The sequence below is a fragment of the Myotis yumanensis genome, unplaced genomic scaffold (assembly GCF_028538775.1).
Source record: "Myotis yumanensis isolate MYYU_CA2020_CCGP unplaced genomic scaffold, mMyoYum1.0.hap1 SCAF_14, whole genome shotgun sequence".
In the NCBI taxonomy this organism is placed as follows: domain Eukaryota; kingdom Metazoa; phylum Chordata; class Mammalia; order Chiroptera; family Vespertilionidae; genus Myotis; species Myotis yumanensis.
The window spans coordinates 13,691,184-13,709,960 of NW_027223765.1; the positions used below are offsets into that span (position 1 = coordinate 13,691,184).

Genomic DNA, 18,777 nt, shown 5'->3' on the forward strand with positions numbered 1-18,777 from the left:
TTAGCTAGACGCCAAGCCTCAGAGGCCAGACCTCTAGAGGATGTGTTGACTCCAAGAAATGTAGGCCAGCGGCCTTGCTGCTGAATGTGTAAAATTCCATTTGAAAAGAAACCAGGCCCTTGTTAACTGCATCACAATAAGCTGGAGACATAGGTTGATTTTGTTAACTATTGTGCCCCTGGTGTAGAGTCACTCTTCTAGCCTCAGTCCAATGCAACACACTTGCTCTGTGTCTGTTTTGTCCACTTTGAAAGACACCATTGCCATATGTCTGTCCATGTATTTGAAGAGATGCAACTAAGCCATCCAGACTGAAGAAATATGTTCTATGTTAATAAATATTTTTTCCAGACATTCACTTAAACATTGTGCCACGAATACTTAATCCACAGGAGGTGGGCCGCATGCAGTGTCATTATCTTCAATTTACAGGTGAATGAAATAGTGATACGATGAGGTGAAGTGATGTGGTTGACAGGTATACACTAAATGCTCAGAGCAGCAAATAGCCACTGGGTGCTTTTGCTGTGCACGCATTACCAGGTGTGTGGAGAAACTGGCAAATAATCTGCCCTCTTTCACCCTCCTTCCAGCATGCTATTTGGGCACAGATGTACTCCAGGCTTCATTGTATTTCCTCATCACATTTTCTCTTGGCCTTAATCTCATCCTTTTTCCTCCTCTTCCTCCTCCTGTTCTGTTCTTCATCTCCCCCACCTTCCTCATCTCTCCTGCCTTCTTCTTCTTTGTTTCCCCCACCTTCTCCTTTTCTATTCTAATCTTACCACATTCTATATTTGTAAGCTGCCTTAAATCCCCTGGCCACAAAGTAGGTTGTAAACATATATTTACATATACAGTATATCATGTATATATATGACAGAATCTCAGAAACTCAGAGTTGGAAATAATGCAGGAAGAGCAAAGACTACAATTCCTCTGATCAGAGCTGATTGAGCAAAGTTTACTTATATCATGTTGATATGACTAGATATCCAAAAACAAATGACGCTTTCGTCTGTATCACAAAAACATAGGAAATTGAACAGTTGAATAGATTAGGGCTGTGGGAGTCATTTTACCCATCACATCAATGCCACCATCTTTGGACATGTTTCATAGATGGTTAAAACTCTAGCATTATCCATATCCCACCTATATTTTCTTTATTTAGGTGCATAGAAAAAAGTCATTTTTCACTTGTATTCACACACAAAAGTTTGATAACAGACACTAATAGCACAAAAAAGAAGTCAGATGAATACCTTGGTTTATATGCTCAGGTAAAAACACAGCACTTCAGAGTTCTCTAGTCTCAACATGAAAGCCATGCCTGACTGAAACTCCTTGACCAGGAGTTTTCAATGTAAGGTTGAGACCATGAGAGCAGTGGTTTTCAGTCCTTGCTGCACGTTAGAATCATCTCAGAAGCTTTATAAGGATTGCCCTTACCCCATACCAGGAATTCTGATTTTTTGGTCTTGAAAGGGCCCTGCATTGTTTTTTTGTTTTTGTTTTTTTCCCCTCTAAACTCTTCAGACAATTCTAATATTAGCAAGGGTTAAGAACCACCACGCTAATTGATCTTGAGTTGTACAGTCAGTTGTAAGTCATAACAACTTTTCATTTTCTTTTTTAATGAACAGTCAGAATAGAATGGAATAGAAAATATCGGTATGCAATTCAAGTACTAATGGGTACTATTCCGTTAAGCTTTTGTTTCTGTTTCATGTATATTAGGTGGGATACTGTCACTGTTTACGAAATAATTGCTTACTGTGAGTTATAGTTGCAAAAACACTGTTTTAGATTGTCTTTAACAGAGAAGGGATGTTATGTTGATAGTCGCCTAGAGAAAATCGGAAAATCTCCATCTGTTCTAAGAGAGAAGCCCAGTTGCACTATGCACTATTTTTAAATGCTTGCAGGGCATGCAGTGATCTCCGCACTATCAAATGTTTCTTACCTATTTATAGAAGCACTTCCACCTTCTCTCACACACCAGCTCTCCTCTCTCCTGTAAGCACCATCACTGCTTAGACTTATTCAGTTGCATTTCTTAAGACTATCTAATAGCTCAGTTTTCTTGTTTTCAAATCAGTTCACTCTAACTCTTAGTTAGGGGTATTTAAAGAAGATTTACACCTCAGAAGAAAATATAGGTTCCAAGGTTTAGCAGTAAAGTACTCTATTAGTTCTCTGAAAATCCCTATCAGATCCGTAGGCCTAGAACTCAACTAAATTTTCTGAAATCTTCCAGGATGCTTTCTGGAAGTAGAAGTGGGGCCTTCGTATTAGTACTCAGTGCCCAACTATTCTAGGATAGTCAGTGGATTTCACAGATTATACCAGACCTTCAGCTCTTACAATTTCTTAGCAATTCGTATGATGATAGCATGGAAACCACTATCAAGAAAAGCTAGTGTGTGGAGAGTATTATGCTAAGCGAAATAAGCCAGTCAGAGAAAGACAAGTATCACATGATCTCACTCATATGTGGAATCTAATGAACAAAATAAACTGATGAACAAAATAGATCCAGGGACATGGAAGCATGGAACAGACTGTCCAATCTCAGAGGGAAGGCAGAGGAGGGTGGGTGGGTGGAGAGAGATCAACCAAAGAACTTGTATGTACATAAGCACAACTCATGGACACAGACATTAGGTTGGTGGAGGCCTGGGGCGGAGGGTGGGGGTGGGCTAGAAGAGGTCAATGGGGGGGAAAGGGGAACATATGTCATACTTCCAACAATAAAGATTTTTAAAAATTAAGAAACTAGTGTTCCCAGTCTCACTGGCCCCACCCTCCGTGAACTAGGCCCTCCCCTCCTCCTACCCCTCCACTTGTAGTTTCACGTCTGTGTTGATGCACACGCGCTGCTCTTTCTTCCTGTCATTTTGCTCTGAAGTGGCTGTGGAGCTCCTAGGGGGAAGAGCAGGTAGGTAGGCAAATGGAGAAGGGAGCTGAGCCGGGGAGGCTGTGGCCTTGCAAGGCCTGGAGTTGCCTCAGCTGGGGCTTCGCCTGGGACAGACCTGAAGATTAGGCCCACAGTTCATGCAGTGCCACTTCATGCCACTTCTACCTTGAGCTGGGGTACAGACTTGTAGGATCTCTTTGCCATCTTAGAACAGTACACACAGTGGATAAATGATACTTTTAAAAATACTTCAAATGCATTAAGGAAAGGAGTGACTGAACTCAGCTATGAAAAGCAACTGAGGAATAAAAAACAAATAAATAACTTGCAGCCCAAAGGGGAAAACAAATACAAGTATACATCAAGTTAAACCTCCTTTTCAAAACATCATGAGTAAAATGATGTTTCCTCAAGGAACATACTTCACAGAATACTGTGTATTAAAAGCGTTAATAACTGAATGAAGCAGGAGAGGAAATCACTTCTTTTGTATTTTTTCTTTTTTGCTGGTAATCTAGCCCACAGCACCCAGAAACCTCCTGGAAACAGAATCAGGTAGTCCATTGAGCAAGTTTGCTAAGAGGGCTAATGGGGCAGAATTTTGAGACAAGGGAGGCTGGTGTGAACTTTATAAAGGGAGTTAATTGAAATGGCAGGACAGCAAGCTCAAATGTGTCACCTCATGGCAGGAGAGAGCAGGACAGACTGTTCAGCAATTCTTCAGAAATTAAAGCACCTTAAATATCAGCAAACTTCTATACATGGCATCTTCCAGGACATACAAGTGATGAGGGAAAGGAGGGGAGTGAGAATTGTAGAATAAATTGAAGACATGACAGAGGTTGACCTGTAGGTGATACCAATGACTAGAATGCTTGAATGTAATAGAAAAGAAAGATGAATCAATTGACCAAAAAAAAATTATTCAGAACTGGTAATGGAAGCCTGTAAGTCAGGACATGAACCTTCTGCAGACACTGAAGCACTATGACACACGATGTGTCTGAAACCAGCCTTTGACATGGCAGAGGAGAAGGCATTTGCCTTGGATTTGGTGGCGAGTTCAAAGAAAAACTGTGGCCCTTCCTCAGAAATAATCTTTATGTCAAGCTGGATATAGCACCAGATGGTTTTAACAATTTTCCACTCCAACAGAGAATGAAAAAAACTGAAACAGAAGGAAATGAATGAAATCAATAAATACTAAAAAGGGAGTCAAAAAATGCCATCAGAAAAATGAGAGGTGTCTAAACAATCCACAAATGAAACGACACATGCTTTGGATTACAGATGAATTTAAGAAGGGCACCACACAAAAACACTGTAATTAAAGGGAAAAGAAAGGAAAAGGAAATGTAAAAAAAAAAAAAAAATCCCCAAAGCTAATGAGCTTTGGACATTTCCCTTTCCTTCTTTCCTTCCTTCTTCCTTCCTTCCTCCCTCTGTCCATCCCTCCCTCCCTCTATCCCTTCCTTTCTTTTTTATTCTTCCTTTCTTTTCTTCCTTTTCTTTTCTTTTCTTTTTTCTTTTCTTTCCCCTTCCTCCCTTCCTCCCTTCCTCCCTTCCTCCCTTCCTCCCTCCCTCCCTCCCTCCCTCCCTCCCTCCCTCCCTCCCTCCCTCCCTCCCTTCCTTCCTTCCTTCCTTCTCTCTCTCTCTCTCTCTCTCTCTCTCTCTCTCTCTCTCTTTCTTTCTTTCAAGGCTATTCATGACACAGCCTAATACACTGACCTTTTCCATGGTTCAGTATGATTTGTTTCCTTTGGGGGGAAATAACACTGGCATTATTGTCATTTGCTTCCTTTATTCCCGCCACTCAGCAGCCACTCAACATGTCCATTCTCTTTGTGTGAATAAGGAAACTGAAGACAACTAGACAAGTTACACCTGGTCATTTGATGGTTCCTTAGCCTTCAGTCCACCTAGTGCATGGCCTTGCCCAATCTCATTTCTTACTCTGCTTTTTGTGTCTTCCATACAAACCATGCTGAGACTTATAAAGACCCACAACATCTAAGAAGGTCGTCAAGTATGGTAACGTAGACAAGGGCAGGATTAGCTCCACTTGGAGGATAAAGACTGTGGATAATTCTTCCTATTGTTCTAAGATTCCTTTTGATAGCTTTAATACATTCTATCAATGTGATCTGTTTCTGTGGATCCATCCCATTAAAAAAGGGAGGTCGATGAGAGGTGTAATATGCTTATTTCATAAACAGTGATGATGTCTAGATCAGGCATCCTATTCTGCAGTTTTCCTGGAGAGAAATCTAAGGAAAAATGGGCAGTGGCAGTGGGGGGAGGGGTCAGGGGTACAGGAATATGTAAGAGAGGAGTGGTGGGGAGGATTTTGAGCAGATGGAGAGGTATTCGCAGTTAACATTATTTCACTAGGCTTGCACAGTATTCCTGCATGGTAGGTAGAGCAGGTATCATTATCTCCAGTAGGTCGATGAGAAAAATGAAGCCCAAGATGTTAAGTGACTTGCTTTGAGCTCTGACTCCAAGTGACTAAATCAAAAGCAGAATCCACATCTGCTGATTCTCACTTTATTCTGCCAGAACAATAATGAAGTTTAAGTTGTAATATCTACTTGGGCCTGTGAAAATTCCATGACCAATCATTCTTACAGAGGCAGTTAAGATCCTTGGTGACTTGGCTATTTTTTACCTTTACAGCCTTCCGAGCTATGCCCTACCTCATTAATTAGCCCCAGTCATACTGAATTAATTTTATCTTCTCTTCTCCTACTCAGCAACTCCTTATCTTTCCGCTCTCAGGCGACACATTTCTTCTTCTGAAAGCGCTATCTAACATCTCTAAGTTAGTGAAAGATGACCCTTCTTCATGCTCCTTAGACCTTGTTCTTTCCCCTGTTCTAGCATGGTGCTCTAATTGCCTGTTTTTCTTTCCTTATCTCCACCTTAAACTTCTTCAGGATGGTGACATTACAGCACCAGTGCCTAGCACAGCTTTTGGCATATAGAAAGGCTCTCAAAGTGTTTGCTCAATAAATAAATAAAGCCAATATTAGAAGGTATAATTGTTTTTAAAATTCACTTTTATAGTCTACATTACAACAAGCCTTTCTGCTATTCACAGCCTAAATTTAATTTTGTCCATTTAGTCAACAAATGTTAGCCTAGATCAGGGGTGGGGGACCTCTTTTCTGCCAAGGGCCATTTGAATATTTATAACATCATTCGTGGGCCATACAAAATTATCAACTTAAAAATTCGCCTGCTATATTTGGTCAAATATTTAATTAACTCACCCCCAATGCCTTGGCAGGGCCAGACCAAACGATTCCGTACCCCTGGCCTAGATGCTTAGTACTTCTACTGGGGTTGTATGCCCAAACTCCTGGCATCATAGTACTTACTATAAAATAGATCCTCAATACATAATTTTGGAATGAATTAATTAGTACAAAGATGATTAATATATCAACTTCCTAAGGCATTTAATTTAGACAATGTCTTGACTGTAAGTAATGGTGAAACAGGACAGAATATGGGAAGAGCCATATGGGAGTTTTTGGTAGCTTTTGTTTGGTAAGCTGAAAACTGTGATTGCAAGAAGTGAGCACTTAAAGTAGCTCATGTACTCACTGACTCTTGGGAAAGTGGCTGCTGAATCTGATCTGGCCTGTGGAAATCAAACGTGACTGGACTAATCTTGACAAGGAAAATACACAACTTGCCGACTCATTATGTGTTTTTAATGATCTCCTTAAATATCACCAGAGTCACAAGTATTTAGAAAAATCTTAAACTGCTTCATAGACAAGATATTGCCACTAGTAAAAGCCAAAATTATATCTACAGGGACAAAGTTAAGGGCCTGAAATAGGATGTTAGTTGTTTTGACCTTTAGTTTGATGTGTACTCTACTGCCCATTTTCCATTTCACCAACCTCTTTAATAACTCTTAATGAGTATTTACGGAGCACTCTCTTCCACACATATTTAAGTGCTCACTCTAGAGAGAGCAGAGAGTGATGTGTAAAGAGCTTAGGCCTTGGCTTCAAGAGGCCTTGGTTTGAAGCCCAGCCCTACCACTTAGAAGCTACATGATCTCAGGTAATTCACCAAACTTTGCTGTGTTGCAGTTTCTTCACATGTACATGGATGTTGACAAAAATAGTACAACTTGAGATTTAAATGGCTTCATGCATATACAGTGCCTAACACATAGTAAGGACTTTATAATGTTGGCTCTGGCCATTATTGGTATGTGCTAGGTTAGGTGTTGTGAATACAAACACTGAAAAGGAGAGTTATGGTTTCTGTCCTCATGCTGTGTGCTTGACATTTGCCTGTTTCTCTTTACTGTATAATTCATTCTTCAACCTTCCTCTGCCTTGCTGTGAAAAGGGCCTGACTCCAGGAAACCACAATTCCCAGGCTCCCTTACTAACTGGCTGCCTGCTAGGTTTAGGCAGCAGGAGGTTCAGAGAAGAGATTGAGCTTGGAAGGCCAATGGTGACTTGCTGCCTAGGAAGTAGCATCAATGGCAGAGGCTGTCTCTTCTTTCTTGCCCATCTTCTCTCCAACAGAGCCTCCTTCTTTGCTCACAGGCCCCACTGCAATACCCTAGTTCCCAGGCTTCTTACCAGCTTTCTGCTGTGGGAACGAGGCCAATATAGAAGAAACTAGAACAAGAGGAAAAAGGCAAATTCTTGATGTAGTCCTGGATCCAACTGTGCCTGCAGATTTTATAGATCTAGATGTTTTGAAATATGAGCCTATACAATTTTCCCTTTTTGCTTAAGCTACTTTGATTGCATTTCTTTCACTTGCCTCTGTGAAAATTTTCATACATTGTCTACTAATTCATGAGACTGTTTGAGTTAGCACACTATAAAGCAGTTCTCATTGAATATTTGTCTCCAGGATCCACATAACTAGTTTTTATTGTCCTGCTAGGATTAAGTGTATAAAGATGAGCAAGATAAACATGGTCCTTCTCTTTGGTAGTACAATAATGACAGATTAAGTGTTTTACACTTAAAAAGTAAAAATCTTAGCTTTTATTATACTTATTCCAATATTGTTGTTTTCTCTGGAGATCTTTCCTTAGTTAATGTGTATCTTAAACAAAAGAGATCTCATCAATTTTAATACAAGAATATAAACTAAAATGCAAAGCAAAAAAACTTTGGGGAAATAGTTTTCATTTATTTTCAATAAAGTAAATCCCAAGCCTCTAGTTCTTTATGGGAAGCTTCCCAAGGCAGGAGGATTTTTCAGTGCAACGAAATTAACAATGTCACTGCCGCAGGACAATCACTCATTCTGCTATATATTTTCTTGGCTCTCCTCTTCTCCATTTGACTAAGATGATCCATTTGTCTTCTGATAATGAATGGGCTTCCTCTTCCTTTTAGCCACTAGCATAAGTCACTGAAACTTGCCCAAGACATGTCTAAAGTTCATTTGCTTTGGGAATTTTTTGAATCTTGCATAGTTGATGAAAATAAATTTGTAATCAGGATGCAAGTATAAGTGTGTGTGTGTATATGGTGTGTTTGTGTGTGCGTGCGTGCGTGTGTGTGTGTGTGTGCTTTGTCTTTGAAATATATGCAGTGGCCTTTTAATGTTGTAATGCATGGGTCAGGCTGTAGTTGCTATGGAAACAATAACCAAATTTCCTGACATTTGAGGGTAGGGAGATGCAGTGGTGGCTGCTGTGATCAAAGTTGAAAGATTGCTGATAAAATTAAAGTAGCTTAAAGAGTAAGGGGCTTTTCCTACCTTAATATTCAGATCAGAGCAGTCAGCTCTTCCCCATGGTCTCCCAATTATATCTATCAAGGCCAGGCTGAAGACTTACTAATATTCCTTTAATTATTATTTTATACTCAGTTTATTTTGCATAATGGATGAGTGGGATTTTGGAGTTCTTGATTATAGTTGCTATATAATTTTATATAGTATAAAATCATGCTTTATGGTAATGGGACACAGTATATCCAGATTAATGTCCACCCAAGACAAAATTGCTATTAAGATAACAAAATGCATGCTTTTGTTTGGAATGTGATACCTTGAAGTACAAGTTGATCAGTCCAATGAATGCATCTAATTCATTCTCTGTTCAAAAGGGATCATATCTAGGACCTCTATGACTCCTGCGGAATTTCTCTGTAGCTTCCAGTATGGCACTGATATTTTTGCATTGTTAAGGTTTATAAGATGCATCCTATGAGAAGTTCATATATCTGTGTTTATTCTGTTCATACTACATGTCAGGAGAATGTGAGAAGAGTATGGACTATGGGTAGTGGCATAATCCCCCTAATTGCTTAGTGAGGGTCCTCTGTGCCCAGTACAATGTTATGCTCTGTGGATGTCAACAAGATGTGGATAAGAAATGATTCTTGCTTTCAAGAACCGGTTTTGCCACATGAGGAGAGAATACATGCAGACTGCTCATTGAGTGGGGACATTGCAGGAGGAAAGCCAACAAATGCAGCTGAATATAAAGGCAGGAAGTGAGTCCAATCAAATGGGCAGATAAAGAAGCTGAAGAGGAAACAGAACTTGAGATGGAACCCAAAGGAAAGGCAGATCTTGTTAAAGAGGGAAGACTATGTTTGGTGTTAGTAAACTTCAGAACTTATAAGTATACTATACATATTCTTTTGAATGTCATATGTTATATTAAAATAGAGACAAGGGAAAGCATATGGTGTGAGCAAAGGTGCAGATGGGGCATGATCTAGTGGTTAAGGGACATTGAGTAGTTTGGTTATGCTGGGGAGATAGACAGATGGTTCTATTAGATATTCTCAGGTAATGAAGATGCTCAGGGAATTATGGGGGCTGTGAAGGACAGGTTAGAAAATCTGGGATTTTGTAGATTCCAAATGACATTGAGGGCCACAGGGCTTAAACTGTAATAATCTTAGGTCAAAGTGAAGACTCTAAAATGGTGATAAACATTGTGAATTGTCTTCCACTGCTTGGCAAGAGGTTAGCAGTCAGTAAATGCAAATTGATTTTGGTTGCAAATAAAACCAATGTGACACCAACTCAAAAAAACCTTTGGAATTGTAGCTGATATACTGTGGTTGTGAAAACTTGTTGACACTTGTTGAACTCCTCCATAGCACTTTCTTCAGATTTTTTCCTCTGGTTTATTGTCACTTCAGGCCTCTTTAATATAGATGAGTTGAAAAGAAGAGATTTTAAAAGCCTAGTGGTTTTTTTTCATATGAAGTTGTATAAAGTATGTATAATATGGTAGGAGCCTTGAGTGAGTTACAAACAGATTTTTATTTCATGCTGAGAAATTGGCCCACCTTGATTTCATACAGATGATGACATGGTTGTCTCAACTCTTCTATTACTCATCAGGAAAATTGTTAACGATGGATTTAGCATTCTCAACTCTGAGGGTTTTCTGGAAACACAATGAGTAATCTATCTCCAAGTTAATACATACCTATTGCTTCTGATTTAGGGCAATCATAGAATGAGACCAAGCACATTTGGCACAAAGTAGAATACCATACAGGTTATGTTTGTGGGTGTTTGTTTTCAAAATTAAGTGTATTTTAAAAATGGACAATCTTCTAATCTTTCTTCTTTTTCCCCCCAAAAGAGTCTTCTTAAGAAATGCTACTCTGCCAAGGCGTCTTACCTCTTCCAGCAGGATAAATTCTATGATGTCAGCTACGACACAGGAGACAAGTCTATCCAATGTAGCAGGAGAGCAGATGCATTCAAGTTCTGGATGACTTGGAAGGCCCTGGGCACATTAGGCCTTGAAGAAAGAGTTAATCGTGCTCTTGCTTTATCTAGGTACTTGCATGTGTGTGTGTGTACCCAAGTGTGTCTATAATAGACTCAGGGACAGTAACATTTGTGAGGTCTGTACATATTATTTCATTTGTGCATTTCTTCTTTTATCTGATAACCATTTTTCCCAGTATCTACTATGTGATAGGAATTGTAAGCAAAATACTCCTACCCACTGCCCTCCAGGATCCTAGCCTAGAAAGAAATACATTCTGGTGCTAATGCAGATAAAAATACAGGTGAACCTACTTTTTTTGTTAAAGGAAGGTGCATGGTGCTCCAGTCCACTCAGCAGGATTCCCCAGTATATTCATGAGGGTCATTGGCAGGGAAGCAACATTCAACTAAGACACAATAAAGAAAGGACAGAAGAATAATCCAGGCAGAGGGAATAGCAGGCCTAGATTTCCAGATGTGAGAGAGATCATGGTGACTTCAAGGACCCAAATAGCAGGTCTTGAGCCTGTGGGGCTGGTGTAAAAGCATAAAGGTAAAGTGGAAGCCCCAGGGTTGCCTGCCTTGTTGTAACATTAGAGACAAAGCTTTTGAACCCACTTTCAAAGACATGTGAAGAGCTCTTGATATATGCATTTGACACATATATCACCTGAACAGAACTCTGCTGCTAAGCTTGGATCTGTGGGTGCCAATGGGCAGGCCATGAGCAAATTTACTTTTAAATATAACTCGTTGGGCCTGAACTTCATAGGGTTAACCTGCATGATGTTAAAAAATAAAACATTTGAACATTTAAAATAGTATTTAAAAATAGGGAGATTTGTTAAAAATCTAGATTTTTGGCTTCTATTCCGAATGCTCTCAATCCCACATGGTGACAAGCTGCTGAACATGACGCCCGACTCTCGGAAGAACCATCGTCCCCTTCTCTCATCCTGTTTCTTATCTAGCTCATTTTCCTATAGCTTAAAGGTGCTAGCTCTACATTTATAAGCTCTTCGTGACTTGGGAAAATTTTTTAACCTTTCTGTACCTCCGTTTCACCCCAGCAACATGGAGATAACAACAGTGTCTAACTCAAATAATTGTGATGAGGATTAAATGAATTAACATGTGCAAACAGTCAGAACAGTGCCTGGTTGGCATGTGCTACATGGTATATGAGCTTTAGCATCAGTTTTTTGTGTTTTGTTTTTCCCTGCGTGCCACTACAGGCATCAGAGTTTGTGATCTCTGGTTTGAATAATCTCTCCTTCTTCACTCCCTGTTTACGTTTCACTTTCAAAACCTGAAGTGTCTCCCTAGAGACTTAAAACAATGTCTTCTTTCTACACCGGGAGTGGTATGGGTGCTCTCTGCAACACTGGGCGCAACAGCGATGCTCTGAGCATCACTGCGGATTTTCTGGAAACCCAGGATCTTATAATACTAATGATTTCGTCTAAAGTCTGCAACTTGGCTGGAGGGGCTTTATCTCATACTATGGTGGCTTGGGGTGGAGAAAAGCAGACTGGGCCTACTCTCCACATGTCTTTCATCTTCCTTGGGTCAGCAGGCTAGCCGGAGTGTGTTCTTGTAATGGGGCTGACAGAAGATAAGGCAAGCCCACTTTAACCTCCTGGTTGCATCATATCTACTAGCATTCCAATGGCCAAAGCAAATTTCATGGCCAATCTCAATGTCAAAAGGCAGGAAGTACAGTCCACCATTTTGCAGGAAGAACTGCAAAAGTACATGGCAAAGGATTTGGTTATAAGGACAGGTGAAGAGATGGCTTTGGCACTTTCTGGTGATTGTGGTTTCAGAAGTAGTTTGAAAAATCTGCAAATATGTGTCAGTTAGGATTCTTTTGGTGGTAACCGACAGAAACGTTAACTCCAGGTATCATAAAGAAAGAAAGATAATTTATTACCTCATATTACGTATAAGCTAATATAGTGAAGATTTCTGGAATGGCTTATTCAAGGGGCTTAAATAGTATCACCGACCTCAATTTATCTCCATCTGTCAGGTCTGTTCTCCTTCATGTTTGGTTTCTTCCTATGAGGGAAGGCAGCTGCCAGGAGTGTCAGATCTATATCCTCCCACATTCAGGGTCAAGGTAAAAAGGAGAGACTTTTCCTCTCTCAATAAGCCTGAGGAAATTTATAATCATTTCTGTGTGAAGCAAGCATCCACCTCAGAATCAGTCACTGTTTTGAGGGAAAGGTGCTACTCTCATTGGTCATGCTGAGCCATATGCCCTCCCTTGGCACTAGGGAGACTGACAATTCCTCCTATAGAACATGTGCTGAAACTAGGTGAGCAGTGTGCTTTCAGTACAAGTAGGGCTAAAGTGCTTCGATCAGAAGTAGGGAGAGAACTACCCAGAGGTGAAAAAAAATGGAACTGTCTACCATAAATATTCATAGTTGCTCATTAAAAGTTCAGAAATCTCTGTTCACTCTTTTGTATTTTCTCATACCATTTAAGTGTGGTAGAATATCTGCATTATTTTTTCTAAGCCGCTGAGTAATTTAATAACAGGTGTCATGAAACAGGCGAGATATAAATATTTGATGATTGTATTTATTATAAAGTTAAAATTCATCTCAGGGTAGAATTTAATTTATAGTCAAAGGAGTTTTTCTAATTTTTGCAGAAAAATATCACAGGAGGATAAATGTTAACATTTCAGTTCAATTCAGCCACACTTATTGTTTATAAATGTTTGTCAAGTTGAATTGAATGGAATTAACATTTCAGTGAGCATTGCTGCAGACTCCGCGACCTATATTTAATATTTGAAAAATAATCCCTCCTTTTTCATGCTGTTACTCATAATAGTTTTATTCTCCTTAACGTTCCACATTCTTAATATCTAACACTCTATTCCTGGAGTGAGCAAAAGTTATTCTGTTTTCCCAACCCCAATACCAAGCAAAAGCTAAGTCCTTTTACAGATATCACTTTGAATGAATATAAAATTATAAACTTGGAGAAAATTACTTTAGGATTAAGAATTATATTAAGATAGCAATATAAGGTCTTTGTTTTCATGATTTTTATTTCCTTTTAAATTGATTGGTTTGTGGTTCTGCTCTTTAGGGGTGGGAAATGTAACATTTTCTCAATTCTGGGAGCTAATCTGTGTCCTTGAGTCCATGTGTAGTGGTCTAGAGATAAAATGTCTCTTGGGAGGGGAAAACAAAGCCTCAGTTTGTAATGTCTGCCAATTTCCAGTTGTGGTTTACAAAATTCCAGAATATTTAACAATTAGCTTTCACTAGCCAGTAAAATCTAGCACTACAACACCATTGATTTTGTGAGCCAGCATAATCAGACCACTGACTGCTGAGAGTTAAAATACCATTTTCCACCGCACCCACTGACCCTAGACCACCTGCTTTAGATTTTATGTAATAAAAATGATTTTCATTCATGGCGTTCGGCTCTACTTGCTATAACTTCTCTAATTTATGGCTAACACTTTTGTTTCCTAGAAGTATAATATCCTTCAGCAGATAAGAACTCTAGCAAAGTGAAGATGCAAATAGAATTGTGTTACTATTTGGAGCGCACCTCTATTATCAGCAGTCTAACGTGGCTAACATATCCATTTCCCTAGGCCCTAGGTTAGGTGTCTTAAATCCTGGAAAAGCTGTGCAACTCTTTACCCCTGGCACATTGTAGTAAAGATTGCACTGACCTGATAGAAGCAATGTTTTCATGTTCCTGAATCAAAATGGAGCTTAGTGTTGACATTTCTGTATTGACTTCAAGACTTAAGGGCCCGATTTTGATGTACCTACAGACTGCCATCACCTTGATCAGGTAGCTTGCTCCTCTTCCCCTGGGAAAGCAGGAACAGACATTTTCAGGAGGACTGTGATTCCTATTTCACCAGTTGTCAGAGGTCCAGCAAGAAGGAAACATGTATGGCCTGGAAGATCGGGAAGGCTTTTCTAATTTTCTTTTGACCCTTGTCATCCCAGTTGATGACCGCACCTTTCTCAGAAGAAATATTAACGACTGGAAACTTGCTTTCTCCTTGGGTTGTTTGAAAATCAGTGGTGTTGGGAACCTAAAGCAACATACCATTGAAACCCAGGGGGCTGAGGTTTAAAATCACCATCTCCAGCACAAGGCAGGAGATTGTGCATCTCGGATTTCTGCCTAAGAAAGTGGAAAATGTTTCACAATGCTCAGGGCAACCTGTTGTTGAGGGCACCTTGTAGCCTGTTGTTGTGGCACTCAGGTTAAATGGATATGCACTAAGGGGCAATTTTTAAAGCAAATCTACAAGAGTCACGTACATAGGTCTTTTCAATAACGAACAGCTCACAAACTCCCATTCTGCTGTTGCCAGGTCTCCAATGTATCATTTGTCTATCCCCTTGGCACACGTCTCTGCAATTCCTCCAGTGGAATTTATTTCACTGTCTTGCATGAACACTGAGGGATTTACTGTTGTCAGTATGGAAAAGGTGAGCAGTTTCACAATGGCACTTTGGTGCTAGTGTGTTTCTCCAGTTGACAAGAGGAGGAGAGTCCAGAAGACTATGAAGGACTAACGTTTTCAATTTTTTTATATTGGTGATTTTTGAAAAAATCATCATTGCAGTAGAATGTAGTAGGTAGGTGTTTGTGATGAATCACAAGCCATGCATTATGTCTTAATGTATGCAGAGCATACAGAAAGCAGATGGAAAGAACTCCCAGGAGTTCTGCAAGGCTCCATGTATCAGAAAAAAATGTCAAGTGAGGAGATGAGACCAGGAGAGAAACTTGGTTCAGAGTGCTCCGAGAAGACTAAGTGGCTGGTGAATTGAGAAAGGGACTAGAAGGGCTATTCCCAGAAAGGACAATGAAATGCAAAAATATTAAATTCATTTAACAAATCAGAGAATGGAGGGTATCTGACATCAGAAGCACATTTTTAAGCAAAGAAAGGGAGAGTGTTTCAGAGCAAGATTGTCATGAATGTATGCTTCAAAATCAAGCCAGAATCTTCATATAATGAATTTTTACCCAGTAGGTTTGGTGAAAACTCTTGCTGATGTATTTTTTTCTCTCTTTTCTCTTTTTTTACTAAGCTTAGTGAGGATAGTGATGAGTTTTATGAAGCTATTGTTGTTCCTTGAACCTATTTACCTGGATTCTTTTTGGTCGAAGTGGTTTATGGTTCCTGCATTATGTCCCAAAAATCAATGTACATCTTTTTATTTTCCTGGCTGGCATCAGATAAGAATAGTTTTTTTAAATGTATTTCATCTCTAGGCTGTTTCCATATATTGAAAAGAAAAGTTGTGAGGAATAAATCATTCCTATGAATGTAGGAAGAAGTGACTCAAAACCTTGTATTGATTCCCTCTCAAAACTGTTTTTATTTTTGAGGCACTTATAAACTAGCATTTCTGAAACTATGCTCTGTGGGATAATAGACATCCAGAACATCGTAATAAATGTTCTCCAAAAAAAAATATTTTCATGGTCAAATATGCTTGGGAAATGCTAACTACTGCATTATTCCTCTCTTGGAGATTCAGTGTTCATTAGCACATTAAGGACTCTGAGGGGGGCTTGTAATCTAGAAACATTTTTAACTTTGCTTTAACCAGAATGCAGGCACTGTTAATTGTTCCCGCAACAACCATGCTCCCCTTTTTCTTGCCAACAGAACCTTGATTTTATGTAGGTAGGAATACAATGTTCCAGCTGTGAACATTGGTCCAAGCCAATTCCCATTGCTAACAATTAGTTCAGGGATGGGTATATGACTCAGCTTCAGTCAATAAGATACAAGAAGAATTCTTTGAAGGCATCTGGGGGAAATAGTCTTACATAAATAGAGAAAAATATTAAGTAAAACCACTTTTGCTCCAGCCCTTTCTTTCTTCTTGGGACACTGTTGTATAAGGACATGATGTATGGAGCTGTAGCAGATAGCTTGATGAACATGAAAAATTTTACTAATCCTGAGCATATGGCTGGCTGAAATGATAGAAAAATGCCTACTTCTTAATGATAGCATTGAACCATCGAACCAGCTCAATAAACGTCCTTATAAATTAAGCCAAGTATATTTCTAATTGTAGACGACAGCCATTGCTCAGATGTATTTGGCAAGGGAACCCCTCCATGTGGCAAAGCTATTGACATGGTGTGTCATGGAGCATGGAATTGTTATAATAGCAACTCTTCACCCAAGTGACCTCTACTCTCAACTCAGTTGGAGTGTTAACCCTGGCTCTGAGAGTGACTGCAGGGGGGAGATTGACCCTCAGGCAAAGCCAGGTTCCCATGGTTAGCAAAGAGCAGAGTCTTAATTTAATTGATTCAGTTCTGTTTTAGGATGCCTTTCTCCCAGGAGCAGCTCTAGCCAGTTTGGCAGAAATATTTTAAATTGAGACTATAGGTAGGGTGTGTAAGTTTCATACAGTCATAATCTCTTAGGGAAGGATTTTACCAGTCTAGCCTCACATCTCCATTACATGCATGAGTAAACTGAGGCAGGCTCAGGGAGGCTAAGGAATTTGCTCTGTCCCAGAGTTGATTAGCTACACAACTAGAATCTTCTACAATCATTCTGAGGACCTCTGGAGTTACAAAGTTTTTGTAGCCTCAAGGTGTCCAGGATTAGTGAAGGCTTCCTGAGGATGAGATCACAATGGCATCGGCTTCCGAGTGAACAGCTAGTCTATAGGTTTCTGCCTGAGCAGGTGAGGAAAAGTGTGGTTCCAAGCTTTCCTTGCCTAGATTGTATATGTCTATTTGGTTTTGTGCTTTACATCTTATCTTTTATTCAGTACCTTTTCAAAAGTACACAAGTAACCACATCTATGAAACTTTGCAAAGAAACATGAAAAGAGAGTTAATAATTTCTACCTCCCCCGTTGCATTGCATTTTTCCTCTCTTAGGTAATCACTAATAATTTACTAAATATCCTTTCATACTTTACTACATGAGCATATATAATTGTGGGTAGGGATTACTTCTGCTTTCCTTTTTTATAATTTCTTAGACAGTAGAATCATAGTATCCACATTTTTTTCGTGTCTTGCTTTTACCTCTTACTAAAATATCATAAGAATATGTGTGGTTTAATTGAAGTAGACATAATCCATTTTTATTAATAGCTGCATCATATTACATTGTATTGCTATAATACATTTTATTCTACCATTTGCCAATTTCTGGACATTAATCTTGTTTCTAGTTATTTTGTATGGAATACACACACACACACACACACACATAGATTTAGATACAATAATGTATATATGTGCATATACATATAAAGACGTATATGTGTATGTGTGTTTATAGTAGTGATTATTTTTTCCCTGGTGGGTCAGCATCTCTAAAGTGGTTGGCTGCATCAGAATATATGATTATTATTAATTTTAAAAGGTTTTTAGCAGCTTTCTGTCACATTTTCATTAGTTTTAGGTGTTGTCTCTCTTAAAATTTATTTTTATATCACAGGGGCAACATGGTTCAGTATTGTTTTAATTTGCACTTCTTTGATTATCAGTGATCTTGAGCTTATTTTCTGATGTTTACTAACCATTGGAGTTGCCTTTTGCAGAAGTTAGGAGTGTGCTAAAGGTTCAAACATTACAGTTACATAACATCTCCTGAAAAAAATACCCAGGGAAAGGAGTATGTAAAACATCAAATACTTTGGTAGCGCTCGCGCACGCACACGTATGTGTGTGTGTGTGTGTGTGTGTGTGTGCATTCACAATATTGCTCAAAATAAAGGGTCTATATTATCTAGTTAATAATGGTAGAATTTCATCAAATTTGTATCATTTCAAGATGATATAACTTATTTGCTAAACACCAGTATTTAAACTTATATGATGAACTATATAAACAAGTTTGGAGAAAAAGAACTGAGTCCATATTCACATTCTAGAATAGCCTTTATAGCAAATGAACATAATGATACTAACCACCCTCATTTTCACAGTTTCTATACTTCATAATTTGTTAATTTCTGATTTAAAAATTTTTACAACAGCATTTAGAGACTAGAAAAGTAGATTGTGTTATTTCAGCTCTATAGGTAAGGGAATTGAGGCCTGAGAAGAGCATTTTTTTGTTGTCC

The 18,777-nt window shown here is 39.0% G+C and overlaps 1 protein-coding gene across 1 annotated transcript in view; it reads left to right on the forward strand.

The window, feature by feature from the left end:
- The window catches only part of GADL1 (glutamate decarboxylase like 1), a 214,296-nt gene that overhangs the window by 146,358 nt on the left and 49,161 nt on the right, over positions 1 to 18,777 (forward strand). The window contains exon 13 of the mRNA XM_070391087.1: positions 10,527 to 10,726. Coding sequence (XP_070247188.1) covers positions 10,527 to 10,726 — 200 coding nt within the window. The remainder of the gene's footprint in view (positions 1 to 10,526; positions 10,727 to 18,777) is intronic.